The 21,213-nt window shown below is 35.0% G+C and overlaps 1 protein-coding gene across 2 annotated transcripts in view; it reads right to left on the reverse strand.

The window, feature by feature from the left end:
- Positions 1-21,213, reverse strand: part of AP1G1 (adaptor related protein complex 1 subunit gamma 1) — a 74,739-nt gene that overhangs the window by 42,819 nt on the left and 10,707 nt on the right. The window contains exons 2-3 of one of the 2 annotated variants that reach the window (XM_074314626.2): positions 18,718-18,821; positions 8,970-9,173 (exon numbers count right to left, since the gene is read on the reverse strand). In XM_074314626.2, coding sequence (XP_074170727.1) covers positions 8,970-9,170 — 201 coding nt within the window. In that variant the 5' untranslated portion in view covers positions 9,171-9,173; positions 18,718-18,821. The remainder of the gene's footprint in view (positions 1-8,969; positions 9,174-18,717; positions 18,822-21,213) is intronic. The other variant, XM_019757351.3, reaches the window with a different exon arrangement.

Raw genomic sequence — 21,213 nt, forward strand, 5'->3', positions numbered from 1 at the left:
TATGATGAATGTCATTTTTACAAAGTCAGCAGAAAAAATTACTGAAGTGAATCAGAAAAATCAGAAGCTAAAGTGTTATTAGAAAAATCTTCCTCTTTTTCAAACTGAAGGTTCGTAAATCCTCCCATTTAGTAACTCTATAAATAAATATTTTAGCAGTGAAAGAAAATGTTCTAAGAATCAGGTATTTTTATCATTCTTATACATAGGTACTACACAATAAATTATCCAAAAAAATTTAATTAAGATGAACTAATGAGGACATACTCTTAGGAATTAATATTACTTTGCAATTTTTAGGGCCAAGTTTTAAGATAGTAACACTATAAGTCATCAGTGACAGGTGAGTAAAATTTGCTTTTTGAGATATTTAAAATTTACCTAAAAACTAAACAGCAAAAAGAAAAACTAAAATGAATTCTTTTTAACATTCCCCATTTATAAAGAGACTAAGCTTCAAGAATAAGCATTTGTTTTTTGAAAGTGACAAATTTGAGGGGAAACATAAGATTATACAACTGTAAATGGCATCTGAAATACATCCTCCAGTGAAGGATTAACTCTGGCCACACTTTACACTTAGGTGGAGATAGCCAGCAATAGTGCTGACAGTGGACCATGTTTTTCATCTTTAAGAATGTTATCCAAGTATTCAAAATGTTAAAACAGAAAAAGGTTGGAGGAGAGTACAATGGGGTATGGGTAAATGTGAGGGGAGAATATCCATTTTTGAGAAGCAATCACTAAAAACACAATTCGACACTTGCATGAGTGACAGAAGAAAAATAATAATGAAATCTATCTGCCCCTTACTTAACAACCTCCACTTCATCCCACACTATTCCTCCTCACTTAAAGGTACTTGAAAATCCCACCTGAAACACTGCTAACCCACAAATCTAGTCTATGCTTTAAGACCACAGTAAACCATCCAGTTTTTATATTCACACTAGAAAAATTTTGCTTTTATTCCAAACTGTGAGCAAAGTCAAAAGACAAATGACAAACGTGGGTAACTCATTTGGGTAAAACATGGGTAACTCATTTCACAGACATAAATCCTGTATAACAGGATCCTACAAATTGATTTTCAAAAGGACCAACAACTCAATATAAAAATGGACACAAAATATGGACAGTTCAAAGAAAATAAAAATAATTCAACTATATGAATGGAATTCAATCTCCTCATAAAACAAATGCAAACCCAACCTGGTAAATTTACTAAAAGAAATCACTGACCTGTACACTTGAAAAGGGTAAATTATATGACATGCAAAATACGCCTCAGTGAAGTTATTTTTTAAAAAAAGAAATGCAAATCAAAGTCACACGGAAATACTACTTTTAACCTACTGTATTAGCAAAGATAAAAAATTGCCGTAACAGTGCAAGGACATTAGTGATGGGAGTATAAAGTAGCCAAGCTGTAGTAAGAAAGATCTGGCCTATCTAAATTACAAATACACATATCCTTTGACTCAGCAATTCTACTTTTAGGAACTTACATTACATTTATATTCACGCATATGCAGAATAATAGATATTATCCAACTGTAGTGTTATTTTAAACAGTAAGATTAGAAATAAATGTCCATTGATAAGGCATCATTTTTATAAATTATGACTCATACATATAATGGGAATACTATGCTGGATACCATAAGCATGCCAAAAAAGCTGGAAAAAATAGAACAAGAAAGCTCTTCATATACACATATGGGCCAATCTTCAAAACAGATTAATAAGTGTAAACAGTATGTGACAATATATTTTAAAGGGGAGGGGACAGAATATATATATATCCATTGCCCAGAGATGTATAAAATATCTCTGGAAGGATAGCCAAGAAATGGATGCCACCAGTTGCCTATAAGGAGGGAAAATAAGTGATTGGAAGAGAATAGAAAGCAGTTTTCATCATATATCCTTTTTGTATCTTTTAAATTTTGCATCAGTGAACTGCCATTATCTATTCAAAAAATAAATAATATTGGACCAGGAAAAAAGAATTAAAAACTGCAGTATAAAGGGAACTTACATCTAACTTGTGGTTAGAAAAGTTAATATTATAACTAAAAAGGGGAAGAAAAAACCAATTTAGGGAAATCCAAAACCCCTCCAAAGTTGAACAATACATATTACAAAAAATAACAAAAAGCAGTTGAGTCTTGGATTCCTTTAATGAAAAAGACTTTAAAAATTTAAGACCAGAATCTTATAAAATTACAACTCAGTAAATAGAAACAATCATCCTTTTTTAGATAACTTAAGTGCATAATGAACAATTATTGTGCTATTCTATTATACCTGCATTGCTGCAGGAGCTTAAAAAGTATATTCATTCCTTATCTCTAATCCCCACCATGGTTGTGCTTTTTCCTGCTGACGGTTATTTTGTATTATTCACCTACCATCAATTTCTCCCTTGTCAATAACATTCTTAATATACTGACTTCTCCACAGCAACCTTCTCCCTGGGCCCCACCTTCCATCCCAAAGGGCTGATTGTAATCATTCTTTGTCATTCACTGATTTTTTTGTATTTACTTTCCAACTGTTCTGAAACACTGTGGTTTTGCTTTAACTTAGTAAATTTCTGCTGTGTGCAAACCAATGTGCTAGACATTCTCACTGATACAGTTAGAAGGGCATATAAAAAGAAAACCAACAGTTGGATGTATATCATAACCTGTGTATATACACCTACACACACACACACACACACACACTCACACACATTTATATTCTGTTACAGTTATACACAAGCTACTGTGAATACAAGGTAGGAAGGGCACCGAAATTCAGGTTAGAAACAGTAAGAAAACATCAGAGAAAGGTTCCTATCTCTTTATATATGTAACACAGTGGAACAGTTTTCTCAGCAGAAGCATTCCAGGCAGCCATTAACAACAACAAGCCTAAGAGACTGAAGTTATCAGCTCCCTTTGGAACAAATACAATACCTTAAGTGGTTCTGTTCCAAAAACTGACTGGTCAAAATAGCCTGGGAGAGTTTTGAAATATATGTCACCTGCCACCCCGAGAATAGTCTGATGGAGTAGATTTGAGGTAGAACCTGACAATTTAATGTTTAAAAAGTTTTTCTAGATGACTCAATATTTCAATTTTCCTTAAATTTCAAAGCAATTTTTAAAAAGAGAACTTTACCAGGTTTTTGGCCTTGTTCCATTTTTTTTGTAAAAAAGTACAAATACTGCCTTTATCAACATTTAACCTGGTTACCCTTTAGGAAAAAGCTGTACCCATTTTGTTAGCTTTTAAAACAATTTCCCACATGATCGATGCACATATACATTTGCTTTTAAATTTAACATTCAGGTTTTATGATGTGAACAATCACCTTGATGAAAAGATGCAATTAAAATATTATAAACATTAATGGACCTCAAACTGATTGATTAGGTCTTTTAAAAAGTTACCTTTATTTCATTTTAATACTCAGAAGTAACTGTCTAGTTTACAAACACACAGACGCACACACACAGACATTTTTGAAGAACAAGCTTGTAATTGCTTTACCACTATGTACCCTGGCAACATAAAATCTATATAGACCAGAGCCTATTTTTTCCATTCTTCTGGCAGTAGGGAAACAAACAAACAAAAACACAAAAACCTAACATTCCTATTGCATCTTATTTTCCCACTGTTATTTTCTTGAGAAAATTTATTATGAAATTATTTCACTCAAAAATACACAAAAATCACATTAATACTCATTGACCCACCAAATAGCTTTCCCAAATCTTTTTACCCTATTTAATTCAATTTGTTTTTAATATTACAGATTTGATTGAAGCCCTCTGCACACACTACCTCAATCTCATTTCCCTTCTCTTCATCCCAGGAGTAACCAAAACTCAAAATTGCTGTTCGTCTTTGCCATGCCGCATGTCCTTACTACACATGTAAAGACAATTGTTTTTGACTGTTTCAAACTTTATATAAGCATCATACCATATTCCTGCTCTTTTCACTCAATGTCTTTCAGTATTACTCACATCCAGACAAGAAGCTCTAATTCAGTCATATTCGTTGCTGCCCAGTGGTCCCACTTGTGAATATACTACAACTTACCTATTCCTTTGGTGAACAGACTGTTTCCAGTGTTTTCCCATTGGAAACAATGCTGCAATGAATAGTCTTACAGATGTCTCTTATTTAAACAGACAAGAAGACTTGATCAGATTCAGGTTTTTTAGTTTTTGTTTTGTTTTGACTTAGCAAATATACTTCATAGATGGTATGAACTTTCACCAGGAGGCATATAGTTATTTCTGGTGGTTCTCTCTCTTGTGTGACATTGGCAGCAATGATGATCATCAGGGATTACAAAATGATAATACTGTACTTCTTTCATTCCTTCTTCGTTTATTAGCTGGACTATTCCTCTAAGGAATAACCTCTCTATATATATCATTGGTTTACCAATAGTTCCTTCAGAAGGAACTACTAGTAAGGAAAGGCAGGATAAATGTTCGCTCTTTTTCCTTTTATTTACCAGTTTTCAAAATAATGAGTTGGTTCCCTAGTATCTGCCAAAGATGATTAATGAAGTATTTTTTAAAAATTTTTGTTTAGTTATTATGAACTCACTGATATAAACTTACTTGGTATGTTTCAATGACAATTAGTATTCTTACTGACGCTCAAAGTTTCTCATTTGGGGCATGATAGCCTTTTCTACTAGCTACTGAATCCTTTTAACATGACCTCTGTTGTCATCCTTGCTTTCTGGCAAGTAATTAAGTTCAAGCTTATTTTGTACATTTTTTGCCCCAGATTTGGGATCAGGCATCTTTCCAGTCGGTCCTAGCCTTTATAAAGTCAAATGTTATTTAGAGACCACAATCTGGGCTTCAGGGTGCCCAAGACAAGGATGCCTACTATCACCACTTCTTTTCAATACTGGATAATACTACATGTACAGTATAGTAAGGAAATAAAGAAAAAGAAAATGTTTTAAGGATGGAAAAGGGAATTGTCATTGTTTGCAGACAACAGTATTGATCATATGGAAACAATAGCGTTTAATGGGACTCTTACAACCAAATTCAGTAATGTTGCTAGGCAGATAAGTACACAAAATTCAATTATATTTCTATATATCTACAACATAATTATTAAAAACTTTTTCTGGGTGGTGAACACACAATGGGATTTATAGATAATGTAATACAGAATTGTACACCCGAAATCTATGTAACTTTACTAACAATTGTAACCCCAATAAACTTTAATTAAAAAAAAAAAACTTTTAAGGATGCTATTTGTAATAGGAAGGAGCTCCCAGGAACCTGTGAACAGATTTCACCAGAGATGTAAAAGACTGTATGGAGAACACTGTAATACTTTAAGGAGATAAGGAACTAGAGTGGTACATTACATTGATAGAAAAGAAGATTATTGTAGACAGGTAATTAGATAAAGGCCAGGCTGGAATTGGGAAGAAACAGAGAATGTATGGCCAGCCTGGAAAAAGTCACCAACCTATTACTGCCATGTGAAAATGTGGATGCAGCATTGAAAAATCTTCGGATTTTTAAAGAAAAACTAGAAATCTAGATTTCTATGAGAAATTCCTTGATTTTTGTATGTTGGCAGCAAATTCAAGATAATTCTAAGTACTGTGCAAGACAAACAAAATACATTTGTGGAAGAATTGGGCTCCCGAGCCACAATTTTCTACTCTTGCAATCTACCAATTTCTTTAGACACTCTATTTTTGGATTGTTGTAAGCCACGCATGTGAAAGGTTACAAATCCTATAGGAAATCCATCATTGCTTTTGTTGTAAAACTAATGAGGATACACTGTCTCTTACATTGCTAAGAGACGCCTGGACAAAAGATACACGTAAGAAAATCTCTTTTAGAATTCAGTGCTTTTTCAAAAACTTTTGTTTGCTGTCCTTGAGGAAATGGTAAAATCTGTAATATTTGACTTTTTATTTACAAAATATAAAAGTTTAACATTTATTAATTTACTTAATCTTCATAATAACCCTATAAAGCTATTTTAGGATTGTTCCTATTTTACAGATGAGGTAACTGAGATAAGAAATGTTAAGGATCTTGCTCAAAATGACACAGTAAGTAACAACGCCAGAATTCATATCCAGACAATCTGGTTCCTGGAGTTGTGCTCTTAAATTCTGGTAAGAACAACCACATAACTGAATGTTTTTTTTCCTTGCCTTAGCTGGTGCAGCTGCCTCACCAATAGCAACTACACTGGCCTTGTGTGCTGCATTCTTCCTTCTCCCAACTCTTACTACTATTCTTTTTCTCTTTTAAACAGATGCTGGTAACATATGCCATCTCAAATCCTTTATATACCACGTCTAATGTAATTAAATAATTTGTTAATAAACTTAATGCAAATAGCTATTCATAGATTTAAATCAAACCCAAAGAATGAATAGGTTTTAGAGTTACACAATGTTGAGTTCTAATCCCCTCCCTAATATTCACTAGCTATGTGAATTAAAATAAGTCACTTAAACTCTTAATTTCAGTTTCCTCATCTGTAATATGAGAATACTACCTACCTCTTGGTTTTTACTGTAAATCTTAAATAAGACTCTTTAAATGTGGCTACTAGATATTTTTAAATTACTCATTGGCTCATATTTTATTTCTATTGGATAGCATCATGCTACATACTGCAGTAAAAAGTAAAAAGAAACAGGTGAAATTAGTTTTAATAATATATTTTATTTAACTCAATATATCTATTATCATTTCAACATATAATCAACGTTAAAAACTATTAGAGATTTTACATCTTTCTTTTGTACTAAGGCTTCTAAATACAGTATGCATTTTACACTTAAAGCACATATCAATTTCAACACTACATAACCATCAGAAATATTTGACTGTATTTAGATTTCATAAAATTTACAATTGTAGATTCACATACCCAAGTTGTCTAAAACATATTTAAAAGTTTTCCAAAAACTGCATCGAGTATCCCCCCAAAATTTACTTTCCTTTAATATTCGCCTCAGTTGAACTAGCCACTTTTTAAGAGACCAGTGGCTACACAGCTAGTGGCTATCATAATTAACAGCACAGGTCTAACAAATAAAATGCAATTAAAGGGTGGCTATTTTTACACATAATTAAATTAAAATGGCACTGTGATTCATATATGCAAGTGAGAAAATCCAGCTATAAACCGTTTTATGGTTTTATTATAAAGGAAATTCCTCATGGGTGAGGTACCACATTACTGATATGCATAGTACTGTGATTTATTAAAATAGAGGAAACAGAATAAGGGATTTAAATTATGATTTCTATTCCCACTCAGAAAAATCTTTATTTTTTTTCGTACCAAAACTTTAATGCAATTATCCTTGAGTATTAACTCTTTCCACCTAAGAATTAATGTTGTAGCAACAATTAAGTTCTAAAACACCCAAAAAAATGCCACCTAGATAGACCTGGAGAGCAAATTTTATTTAAGCATGTTATAAAAGTGAATCCTAAAAATATATAGAGAGTTTTTTTTACAAAATGAAATACCACCTAAGTCTTAAATCTATCCCAAGATTTCAAGAGTTTGTCTTTAAAGAACTCCCTTAAGAGTATGTAAATCTACTGGATCCATGATAATAGTGGTTATCTCTGAGGGGAGGGATTAAGAATCTTACCCTCACCTGACTGTCTTTCATAGCCCAGCATATCAGATTTCTATAAATCTAACCTAATGTGTCTACTTAAAATTAATCAACAAAAGTATATGAACATCCATTTGCTTTATACTTGTCATGCACTATATGAATAACCACCTGGATCAATTTTTGATGCGGTAAAAGCCTACAACGTGCTTGTTTATGAGACAGCTGTTGTTTTTGTCTGCCTAGTATCTGGTCCTCCTTTCCTCTGATATTAACACCTCAATCTTCCTTTGGGAAATTAATGTTCTCCCAGTCTCAGTAATGTATTTGTAGAGAGGCTGATCTCATTCTAAGCCCCAAGATGAGTATAAAACCAACCCACGTCAGTCTAATAAGACTTAATCCCATTACTCTTTGTTTTAACTCATGGGTAGGGGACTCTCCTTCCACTGAAGTTAAGAAGCTGAATAGAAGATAAACTGGTGACCATCTTTTCTGATAAATTAAATATATCAAAACATTAAAAATAGTTATCCTCAAATAATATGGATGTATTTTTCTCCTACCTAGTGCTGCACATTCTTTAATTTTGCAGTCTTTTCCTTAAAAAACTATTTAGCATATAATTCAATTCTTAAATGAAATTAAAATTTCATAGCATTACATTAGTAAGAATTACAAAACAACCCACTATCACTTTCTCGGTGACTCAACTCCCCTTATCATGTATAAATGTGGAAAGAAGAAAGCAGTTATAACTAAGAATAGCATGCTCAAAGCCCAGACTGGCTATATCAAATAATGTGTTTGTGCGTGAGAGAGAATCAGGAGACAGACTTGCACAGTGGTTGTAGCAATCAAGGCATGAAATAATTAGGACAAAATCCTTAAATGCTATTACTTGCCAACCACCTAATTTCTTTTACTTAAAAACATCTGTCATGCGTGTCCCTCCTTATGTTTCACAGAGAAAATAATTAAGGAAACATTTAGCAAACTTTTCTTAAATACGCATTATAGTCCAGGCCCGCTCACAGAACAATCAGAATCTACTGGCTAGACAATCTTTAAGTAAGCTAGCTGCCACCGTCAAAACATACACATAATGAGAGATTCCCAATGGAAAGAACAACTGATGGCAATATCACGCCTAATGAGGCCTGCAGCTTTCTATCTCAATTCTACCCTCAGTTCCACAATGATCAGACTACAAGGCTATCAAAAGTATCCTGTCTTCCCTAACAGGAAAAGATTGAGTTCTCTGAGCTGTCATTCAAACAAGAGCACCCTCCCTAGATGTGGTCTCAGCCCAGCCTACCTGTCCAAAGTGAGCAGGGTAGCCCAGCATGTGCATATATAGTAATTTTGCCACATTCCGACACCGGTATGTATTGTCTTCTTCTCTAAAAGATGACCGGATTGCAGCACATTCTTTCTGAATCATTTCTCGTTCTTCGGCTTGGGTTCGGGCTGTCCGGATGGTCCGGATCAGCTCCCGCAATCTGATGGGGGCTGGCATCCTCTGGATATGGAAAGACAGTAAATAAAAATGTTCACATATTTTTACTACCAAAACCACACAACTTTCCAAATAAATTTCTGATTTTTAAGACTTCAAGACTTGCTAAGTCCAGTGATCCAAAGCTTCAGCAACGCTTACATACAAACCACTCAACTCAGTTAATTTCGGGAAAGAATACAAACAAAAGATGTTAAATATTAAGCAAAATAAGACATAGAATACACCAATATGCAAAGTCCATCACTAATGTCAAAATATCTTAGGAACTAACTCAACCCAAATCTTTTACTCAATCCTTAAAGTAATAAGGAAAGGCTTCTACTTAACATTAGAGAAAATACGTATTTTCTGCTCTACTGTTCTTAAACTCAACATAGTTCAACAAAATATCAGATGAATATTGAGTATGATCATGATCAAAGCTCAACTAAACAAAGTGAGACATTAGGAGAGCAGACCAATTGTCAGATTAAATCGCCTTTTTAAGAAATGGTAATCATCTCAGGATACTGGGTGCTCTTTTAAATGTGAATAGGAAAAAAAAAATAAACCAATCTCAGAGGATGAGACTGTTAGTGTCAGATTTTCTTGAATTTTTTTTTTTTTTTTTTTTTTAAAGATTTTATTGGGGGAAGGGGAACAGGACTTTATTGGGGAGCAATGGTCAAATTGTTGTCCTTTCAGTCTTAGTTGTGGAGGGTTCTGTTCAGCTTCAAGTTGTTGTTCTTTGAGTCTTAGTTGTGGAGGGCGCAGCTCAGCTCCAGGTCCAGTTGCCGTTGCTAGTTGCAGGGGGCACAGCCCACCATCCCTTGCGGGAGTCGAACCGGCAACCTTGTGGTTGAGAGGACAGGCTCCAACCAACTGAGCCATTCGGGAGCTCAGCGGCAGCTCAGCTCAAGGTGCCATGTTCAATTTTAGTTGCAGGGGGCGCTGCCCACTATCCCTTGCGGGACTCGAGGAATTGAACTGGCAACCTTGTGGTTGAGAGCCCGCGCTCCAACCAACAACTGAGCCATCCGGGAGGCAGCTCAGCTCAAGGTGCCGTGTTCAATCTTAGTTGCAGGGGGCAGAGCCCACCATCCCTTGCGGGACTCGAGGAATTGAACTGGCAACCTTGTGGTTGAGAGCCCACTGGCCCATGTGGGAATCGAACCGGCAGCCTTCGGAGTTAGGAGCACGGAGCTCTAACCGCTTGAGCCACCGGGCCGGCCCCTTGAATATTTTTTAAAGTAAAATAATAATAATATAGGACCTATGATAGCCAAAAACAATATTAAAACAAAAGTTGGAGACCTTGCACTACCTAATTTCAAGGTATTCTACAAGGCTACAGTAATAAGACAGTGTGGAACTGAATTTTAAGGAGCAAAACAGAAAGTTTAGGAATAGACCCACATAAATATGCTCAATGGTTTTCAACAAAGGGGCCAAGGTTTTTCAATAGGAGAAAGGTAGTCTTTCAAACAAATGGCACTGGCACAACTGGGTATCAATGTGAGGGGAAAAACAACCTTGGACCCTAATATCACACAATACACAAAAATTAATTCTAAATGGGTCATAGAGCTAAACATCAAAGCTAAAACTAAAAATCTTCCATAAGAAAACACAGGAGAAAATCTTTGGAAACTTAGGTTAGGCAGAGATTTCATATACAACAAGCACAAAATATCAAAGAAAAAAATTAATAAATTGGACTTGATAAAAATGTCAAAACTTTTGCTCTTCAAAGAATGTCATAATGAAAGTAAGGCAAGCCATAGAAAGAGGAAGAAATACTCACAATTCTTATTTCACAAAGGACTTTATTCGGAATATATAAATAATTTTACAACGCAATAAAAAAATCTTATTTAAAAATGAGTAAAAAATCTGAATAGATACTTCTTAAAAGAAAATATATGAATGACCATAAGCACATGAAAAGACGTTTCATGTCACTAACAGCAGTGAAATGCAAATTAAAACTATAATGAGATAACACTCCACACCACTAGAACAGTTAAAATTTTTAAAAACTGTCCATACCAAGTGTTGGTAATGATTCAGAACAAATGAACTTCTCTGGGAATGCAAAATGTTGTTTAAGTACTTTGGAAAAGTTTAGAAATTCCTTACGCAGTTAGCATACGACTCAGTAAACCCACTCAGTATTTACCCAAGAGAAGTATTTACCAAAGAGAAATGAAAATATATGTCCTCACAAAGATTTGTACACAAATTTTCATAGAAGCCTCATTTGTAACTGCGAAAAACTGAAAACAACCCAAATGTCCATAAACAGGAGAATGATAACAGTATATTCATATAAAGCAATACTTCTCGGAATAAAATGGAACTAATCTGTATCACAGAAAAGTCTCAAAAACATTCTTTTGAGCAAGGAATCATTCACAACATAGGACATACTGTATGATTTCACTTACATGAAACTCAAGGGAAGACAAACCTAATCTATAGTGATGACAGAGATCAATGATGGCTGGGGTTGAGGGTAGGGATGGAGGCTGACTGGCAAGCAAGGGAATATTCTGCGGTAATAGAAATGTTTGTGATGGGTATGCAGAGTTCTCAAAATGCACCAAACTGTACACTTAAAACAAGTGCATTGTACTGTATATATATTATACCTCAATAATGCTAAGAAAAATGATAAAACTAGGTAAAGCTATCACTACACTAATCTTCAGTAGATATTAGCTGTGGAATCTTTAAATCAGTGATTCTTGATGTTGTTCTAATCCAACATATCAGAAGGATTCCCACTCCTGTTACTTCACTAAGACATCAGTGCTCAAGATGGAAACAGTACATGAGGAATTTAGAAAAGCTCCCTAATATGCTCTGCCATATTAGCCCTCTTAAGATTGCATGTGCTAAACTAGACAAAGCTACCTGTACAGTGTTGTTTTACTTTTTATTAGAAATACTCCAGGGTCTAGTATTTGAAGTTTATAAAGCTCTTTTACATTATTTCATTTGTTCCTTAGACCATTTTGAACAAAGGGCAGAGATCATTATCCCTACTTTGCCCATGAAGAAACTTGGTCTCAGAGCAACTATGCAACTCGCGTAAGATCACAAAGGTGTTAAGCGACAGAGCCAGCTCCCACCTGAACCAGGTCTTAGAACTCCAAGGCTAGAGGTCTTCTTAATACTTCAAAAATGAACATTATATTTACAAATGAAATTATATGACTGCTAGGTTTGTTTTAATATACTCCAGGGGGGAAAAAAGAAGAATTGAGGAGGAAGGGAGGAAGAGGAAAAAAATGAAACAAGATGGGCAAAATGTTGATCATTGCTGAAAGATTGTAAGTACGTGAAGGTATATTATTCTCTATTTTCATGTATAATAGAAGTTTTTAATAATCTCTGTAAAAGTCAAAAAGCTCCAGTAGGGGCGGCCGGATGGCTCAGTTGGTTAGAGCATGAGCTCTTAACAAGGTTGCTGGTTCAATTCTGCATGGGATGCTGGGCTGCGCCCCCTGCAACTAAGATTGAAAACAGCAACTGGACTTGGAGTTGAGCTGCGCCCTCCACAACTAGATTGAAGGACAACGACTTGGAGCTGATGGGTCCTGGAAAAACACACTGTTCCCCAATAAAAAATTTTTAAAAATTTTAAAAAAGCTCCAATAAACAAGGCATTTGAATCCTTAAAATTTTTCATAATTTTAAAAATATTAATAAAGATATATTTAAAGAACTACTTATTTCACAATAACCATAAATACCACTGACTTTAGGATAAAACAAAGATTTAAAGTAAGCAATATCAATATGCTATATATAACACCAACATAGTGGAATATAACTAAGAAAATCATAAAGCTCTACAGCGCTCAGACATCAAGAACTAAATATAAAATCCGTTTTTGACTGTGCAAAGCCCAGTGATTCCATTTTCAAAAAGAATCTAATTTATCGTTAACCCTTAGCGGACAGTGAACAAGAGAAATGTACGGCAACTAAAATCAACAAACATCAATTGGGAATACTCTGCTAGAAAATAACTTTGCTCTATGAAACTTCAGTGATTCTTCAAAGCAAACAAAGACTCAAAAAAAAAGCCTAAATCTTGTCCCAAAACGTGTAGTCCAACAGGAAAAAAATCACAAAAGTTTAAGCCAACTGTGAGAAAAACAAGTTACCTGGAGTAACTGCTCAGCTGTCAGTTACAGAATCACAAAAATAGTTTATGCCACTAGCTTGGCTTGATTCACGTCTCGTGATTCCACCACTCAGCACTCTTCCTCCAATACTAGGCTGCCTCTAGCTTAGAGAAAAGCAGTGATTTTTTTCCTGGAGCTATGACAACTTAACACTACTTGATTTCTTTATGTACCACAAGAAAATATCTTAACAGACATGGAAAGAAAAGTTAATTCACATAAAGAATTTCATATAGTTCAGAACACATTCTAAAAAATAAACAAAACTAAATAAAAAGTCAGGTTCCAGGGAAGATGGAGTAAATGCACTCCACAGAGACTCCTCTCTCTCCCTTTGAATGCAACTATAATAAATGCTGGACAAAACGTATGCCATAGCCACCCGAGGATCCCGGAAAGTAAATGACAGCAAGCAGATTAGAGAAAGAATAGAAGTTGAAGTTCCATAAAATTGGCAAGAGGTTATCATTTTCCTCCAGAATTGTCCTGCCTGGATACAAAGGCAGCACAAACCCAGAAGTGCTCACTGGATACAGAGAAAGAGTTCTAAAACAAACCCCCTTTTTCTGGTCCAAGGAGCAGGAAAAGGAAGATAAAAGACAACGAAGAAAAGTCTCTCTTGACTTTTTGGGTTTTTTCTCTCTCTACCCCAGCCACTAGACTGGGGTTTCCAGGAGGGAATTCCCGTCCATTCTCAGGAATTTTCTTCACTTTCCTGTTCCCGAATCCCTAGAAAAGTTGGTCGGGGAATCGGGAAAATCGGCTCCTTGAACCTGGGTGGTTGGTAGTATCAGCTGTCGCTTTGTGGAAACCATTCATCGTGGAGAACAGAAAACAGTTTATATCTCGGGATTCCGGAACAGGAAAGCGAAAAAAATTCCTGAAAAGGGGCGGCAATTCCCACCTGGAAACTCTACACTAGGCAATACTACAATGGTGTTGGCTTTGGCAGAACAGCAATTGTAGTAATAGCCAGGCAGGCTCCTAAAAACGGAGGGAGAAGAAACTCTTCTCTCTAATCAGAGGAGCTGTGATCCCAAGAGCATGGAATAAATCACTCTCTGTCCTCCCACTGCTTGATAAAAGAGTGAACTCACCAAGAAAATATAACAATGCTAATAGCAAATGTACCTAACGATAAGTGCTAAAAAAATACATGAAGTAAAATTGACAAATATGAAAGGAAAAAAATTTTACACCCCTATTATGGAGACTTCAACATGCCTCCAAGTAAGTGCCGGAGCTATAGAATCAGTAAGGATATAGAAAACCTGCACGTCATCATCAACTAACTAGATCTATCATTTATAGAATACCCAACCAACAACAGCAGAATACAGTCTTCTCAAGTGCATACAGAGTATTAACCAAAACAGACCATATCTTGGGTCATAAAAAGAAAAAACAGTTTAAAAATTTAAACAAATGAAAATCATACAAAGATCCCTGACTATTGTAGAATTAAACTAGAAATCAATAACAGAAAGCTTACTTTTCCAAGTACAGTACTTGGAAATTAAACAATACATTCCCAAGTAATCCATGGGTGAAAGAGGAAGTATCAAGGGAAATTAGTAAATACACTGAAATGAACAAAAACACAAACACACTTATCAAACTTCGTGGTATACACTAAAGCAGTATTTAGAGGGAAATGTATAGCATTAAATTCTTGTATTAGAACAGGAGAAACATCTCAAACTAACAATCTAAGTTTCTACTTTAAGAAAATAGAAAAAGCAAAATAAGCCCAAAAGTAGAAAAAGCAAACAAAAAAAAAATCAATAAAATTAAAAACAGAAGAACAATAGATAAAGTCAGCAAAACCAAAAGCCAGTTCTTTGGAAAGATCAATAAAAATTGATAAACCTTCTGCCAGACTCAACACAACCAGTAGCAGGAATGAAAGAGGGGTTATCTATCACCACTAACATTAAAAGGATAATTAGGTAATACAATGGACAACTCAATACACATATCAACTGGACATATGCAAAAAAATTGAACCTCAACCTAAATCTCATCCCTTACACAAATATTAACTCAAAATGGATCATAAATGTACATGTAAAACATACAACTATAAAACTTTTAGAAGATGCAGGAGATAGCCTTCATGTCCTGGAGTTAGGCAAAAAGTTCTCAGATATTACACCATAGATACAACCCACTAAAAAAAAAAAAAAATTGGGCATCAGAAAAATTACAAAACTTTTCTGCTATGAAAAATACTTGTTACAAAAAATGAAAAGACAAGTTCCAGACTGGGATATTTGCAAATCACATTATCTAACAAAGGACTTATATCCAGAACATAAAAGGAACTCTCAAAATGCAATTTTTAAAAATAGGCAAAAGACTGAAACAGACACTTCGCCAAAGAGGTATATGGATAAATAATAAGCACATTTGAAAAGATGCTCAACTACCGTAAGTACTAGAGAAATACAAATCAAAAACACAATAAGATACCTCTAAACACCTATTAGAATAGCTAAAAGAACAAGTGCTAGTGAGGTTACAGAGGAACTGGAACTCTCATATATTGCTGGTGGGGGTGCAAAATGGTACTGCCACTCTGGAAAACAGTTTGGCAGTTTCTCATGAACTTAAAACATACGCTTACCATATGACCCAGCAATCCCACATCTAGAAATTTATCCTAAAGAAATGAAAACTTTTGTTCACAGAAAACCTATCCATGAACGTTTAGAGCAGCTTTGCTTATAATTGCCAAAAACTGGAAACAAAATGTGGTAAATTCATAAAATGGAACTGTATGTAGCAATAAAAAGGAACAAAATATTGCTACACGCCATAACATACACAACTCTTAAGACATTTTGCTCAGTGAAAAAAAACTGCCTCAAAAGGTTACATATTGAATGACTGCACTTACATAATTTCAAAAAGACAAAACTATAGTGATGAAGAACAAAGACTGCCTATAGTTAAGTAAAAAGGGACAGCACGAGCAAATTTTTCTGAGAGGATAGAACTGTGTCCTAATTGTGGTGGTGAGTACATAAATCTATACATGAGTTAAAATTCACAGAACTGTATGCTCCCCAAAAAGCCAATTTTACTATATATTAACTTAAAAATTAAAGAGTTTTTGAAGAAGGAAACAAAAAAGCCCTTCAATTAAAATCAAGACCTATTTGATCAGTTATAATAACATATACCTATGATATTAAGTGGACTAGTGAGAAAGTTACTAATTGTTCCAACTTGCTTAAAGACATTTAACCACTACTGAAACAAAACATCACTGAAATTTTGAGAAATATGTTGTGTGTGATGAGTGCATTAAGATATGATTACACTGTTCAGCCTATAAAAGATAACATTAAACCCTTACTTAAGAGATGGCTGAAAGCAGATCTCACCTAAAAAATGAAGTCATTTTCCATGCCAATAAACTAGTGATAGGACCTGTGGGACAGAGAACTAAAGAGGGCTCTATCGATCTGAACCATAAGGGTGTCATGTTGTCTAGAAAGGAGTTCCTGGGTGGCAGATTGAAAGATGGTGCCTTACAAACACAGGCAGGTCAGAAAAGTTGCCTGTTAAGCTACGTCCACTTCTAGACTTCTAAACAGATGAAATGAGAACTCAAAGAGAAGATAATACTACTTTAAATATGTGAGGGGAAACAACAAATCTTCAGGAATGTGAATTTCTCTTATTTCTACAGTAGATGTGTGAGAAAGTCTATTCTGAATTTTTTTGCCATTTCAAATCCTGCAGAGGAGAACAAGAAATTTGTGCCTATATTTTGGCCGAAGTACTGAAAGGAGGGAAGCCCACCACAGGGAACTTATGCATTGGAATAAACAGCAATTAAAGAGAATTATAAGCAGAAAGAAAAACTGCTGGGCCTAATAAACTAGCCTTTCCTCCTGCCTCTTTCCCAAGTCTTCTTACATTAACAAACACTGGAAATTATGGTTTCATATTTTGAAAGAAGATTTGGAATGGCAGGTCAAAGTTCTTAAATCTTTCAACTACATACTCTCAAAATCATATTAAATATTCTTCAGTTTCTATAAATCAAAGAAATACAGGAATTGCATTAAAGAACATACTTAAAAGAAATATTAGAGCCAAAACAATAAAAGAAAGATCCTAATAATCAACTATCATTATCAGTCAAGCTACCTAGGGCAAGCCATCTGACTTCTCTAAATAAGCCTCTGTTCAAGCAACTAAAAAATAAGGACATAGAATTAGCTCTCAAAATCGATGAGAACAAATATTTAATGATCACTTTACATAGCACTCTATTTTCAGTTTGTTAATTTTAAAACTATCATTCTTAATAAATCAAATGTAGTCCCTTCATAGATAAATACTGTCAAGCAGATCTGTACAAAGATAAAATACATTAAGCAACTGCAATAAGGAACACACATATCATACACTATACTTATTAAACAGTTCAGAGCCCCTTAGACTAGTTATAAATAAAACAGAATAGAAAATCATAAATGACATCAACGTAAGCATCATTTACATCCATTTCAAAGTGGGAAAGGAGAATGTAAAACACATGGAATCAGAAGTTAGCTTCATGTACCTTTTCTTTTTCCTCGTTCAATTCATTTAGTCATACTACCACACAGATGACTTAAGAAATTGGGAAACGTGTTATAACAAAAAGTGCTAATCACTCATTCAACAAATATTTTTTGAGCCTTCTCTATGCCAGGCATTGCAATAGGTGCTGGTGACTGGCAAGGACATGGTCTCCATCCTTAAGAACCCAAATGTCTAGGGAGGAAAACAAATTTTTACAAGTCCAGCATTATAATAAAAAGAAGCAGAAACTGCGGATCAATGACAGAACAGAAAATTTTATGTATGTTAAGCCAAATTTTGTCATGGCCAAACAAATTCAATATATTTAGAATTGTTTTCTTTTGTAAAATTAAGTACTTCCTGGGTCAGCCCAACTCCAAATCCCATGTAGAAAGAGTTCTGTAGCACAGTACCACCAGTCCACACTTTCTCATCCAAAACTTTTAAGACAGAACTCAGAATCTTTTTCTGAATTTTAGAAAGGTAACAGTGGTGGTTAACTTACATATCCTATACATTGTTAGTGGCCCACCATGTTTGGGGCAGCAGTTCCATTATCAAACAATATCTCTAGAGCAACACATGAATATTCACACCGAAACAGAGAAATAAATGCTACCAACATCCTCATATCTGGTCAGGTCAGACTTCAACACCAAGAGAATTATGAACTCCGGGTTTTTAGTGTTTTTATTGGATTTCAAAATTGAGATAAAGGAGTGTGGACGCTTATCCTTATCTAGTGACCCTTATCATTGTTTAAAATGACGACCCTGGAGTAAAATTACCTGGGTTTGAGTCCCAGCGCCACCACTTATTAGCTGTGTGTCCTTGAGTAAATGGCCTAACTTCTCAAAGCTTCCGTTTCCTCATCTGTAAAATGGGGAGAATCCTGCCACAAAGGATTGTTACAAGAATTAAATGAGAATACATGTTAAATTCTTAGCATGGTGCCTGGCACACAGTATGCATGCACTAAACAAATGTTGGCCATAATGTTTGCTATATAAACTATCCTTACATAAATTAATTATAAGCAAAAACAAGTCGCAGAAAGATATATGGTAATACTCATACAAGTTTTAAAACATGTAAAGGACGGCCAGCCCGGTGGGAGCGCTGTGCTCCTAACGCCGAGGTGGCCAGTTCAATTCCCACATGGGGCAGTAAGCTGCGCCCTCTACAGCTAAGATTGCGAACAACGGCTCTCCCTGGAGCTGGGCGGCCGTGAGCAGCCAGAGGTCAGCGTGAGCTGCCCAGGGCTGCTGTGCTGCCATGGGTTACCATGTGCTGCCAGGAGCAACCAGTGACCAGCATGAGTGGCCAGCAGCCATCGTGAGTGGCCAGCAGCCGGTGAGAGCTGCTGTGAGCGGCCAACCGATGGCCTCAGCCAGGGGAGCGCAAGGCTCCTAATACCAGCATGGGCCAGGGAGCTGTGTCCTACACAAGTAGACTTGAAAAACAACGGCTTGAACTGGAGTGGGGGGGGGGGGGGGGCGGGCGGTGGGCGGGGAGAGAAAGAAAACATTATTTAAAAAAAAAAACATGTAAAAGAACTTATTCTTTAGAAATACTAAAATGCAGTAAGAGAATAAGAACATGTATGTGAAAGAAAAGATTAAATGCAACACAGAGGAACCTCTGGAAGGGAGGGGAATATGATGAGCCTTCAGCTATATTGGTGGTATTTTATTTCTTAGAATAGGTAGTTGGTAAGTGAATGTTTATGATTCTTCATATGTTTTATATCTAATATTTCATGTTAATTATTAAATTCAAATACATCTAATCTATGTAGTGAATATTATAAACCACATAATATAGATACTATGACCTACTTGCTTTTATTACTATGTTGTGGATTTCCTTATTGTTGGAAAGTCTTTACTTGCTTTTCAAAATACTCAAAAACCACAAGATTCCTTCAACTACAACTTAAACGCCTGTCATAAATAACAATAGCAAACTTTATCTTTTTTAAAAAAAAATAAGGTATGAATGTAATGTAATGACTCAGCTATACAGAACATAGCTGAGAATCCAAACCACTTTTATTTTATTTTTTTCAAACCACTTTTATAGTTTTGTGCAACTATAGAGACACACTAAGCCATCTATTTTACAAAGGTTCTCAGTTCAGCCTGTTCCAGAATAGAACAAATTAGAAAACTGGAGGGGAAAGAAAGAAGGATGGAGGGCCAAGAGACAGAAGCTATTTTAGGAAATAGCTGACTATAGTTAAAATGTCACCTAACAGCAAAGGAAGAAACAAAAACAGCAGCGAAACAAATAAAACCTATATATAGCAGAAACAAGCATTCAGATAGTATAACAGCAAAATTAATAAATTCTAGACATCTGCCATACAATATTGTGCCTATAGTTAATAATACTGCACTGTGAAATTGAAAATTTGTCAAGAGGATACCATGTTGCAGTCCTACCACAATTAAAAAAAAATATGTATCCTTACATTACAGATTTCTATCTATAAAAATTTTGAAATGATTAATCAAAAAAGAAAAGATCAAATAACTGGTAAATCTCTACCTTTGACTTCCACAATTACCTAAATTTACAATTTTTTTAATCCAAAATTCCAAAATTAAAGCATATATCTTAAACACACACACACAGCATAATAGTCTGAATGTGCTAGCAAAAAGCATTCAATTCCCCACTAAAATCCTAGAAGTATTTAAAACCACAAACAGTACCATAATTAGTTTTTATAATAAGAACTGATTCATCAAGAAATGGGTCAATATGGGGCAGCCAGGTGGCTCAGTTGGTTAGAGTGCGAGCTCTTGGCGGCAAGGTTGCCAGTTCAATTCCAGCATGGGATGGTGGGCTGAGCGCCCCCTGCAAATAAGACTGAAAACGGCGACTGGACTTGGAGCTGAAGGGCTGTTGAAAAGCACACTGTTCCTCAATATTCCCCAATTTAAAAAAAAAAAAATTTTAATGGTTCAATTAAGGTCAACATTCAACACTAAATCAGAGGGTGAAAAAGCCTGAATATAAAAATTGAATCATAACTCATCAAATTATATACATTAAATATGTGCAATTTTGTGTATTATACCCCAAAAAAGCTGTTTTTAAAAAATAAAGATGACAATTACAAAATGACAAAAATAATAAAACTGTATCTGTGGAACCAATTTCTAAAAATTGTATTCAGACACTGTCTGTTCTTATTAATTTAACTACTTAACCCATCAAAGACTGAGAAAGATACATTGAAGTCTAACACTATGATTGTGTTTCAGTCAATCTCCTTT

This window comes from Rhinolophus sinicus, chromosome 8, assembly GCF_057876585.1.
Source record: "Rhinolophus sinicus isolate RSI-liver-muscle chromosome 8, RSI-T2T, whole genome shotgun sequence".
NCBI lineage: Eukaryota > Metazoa > Chordata > Mammalia > Chiroptera > Rhinolophidae > Rhinolophus > Rhinolophus sinicus.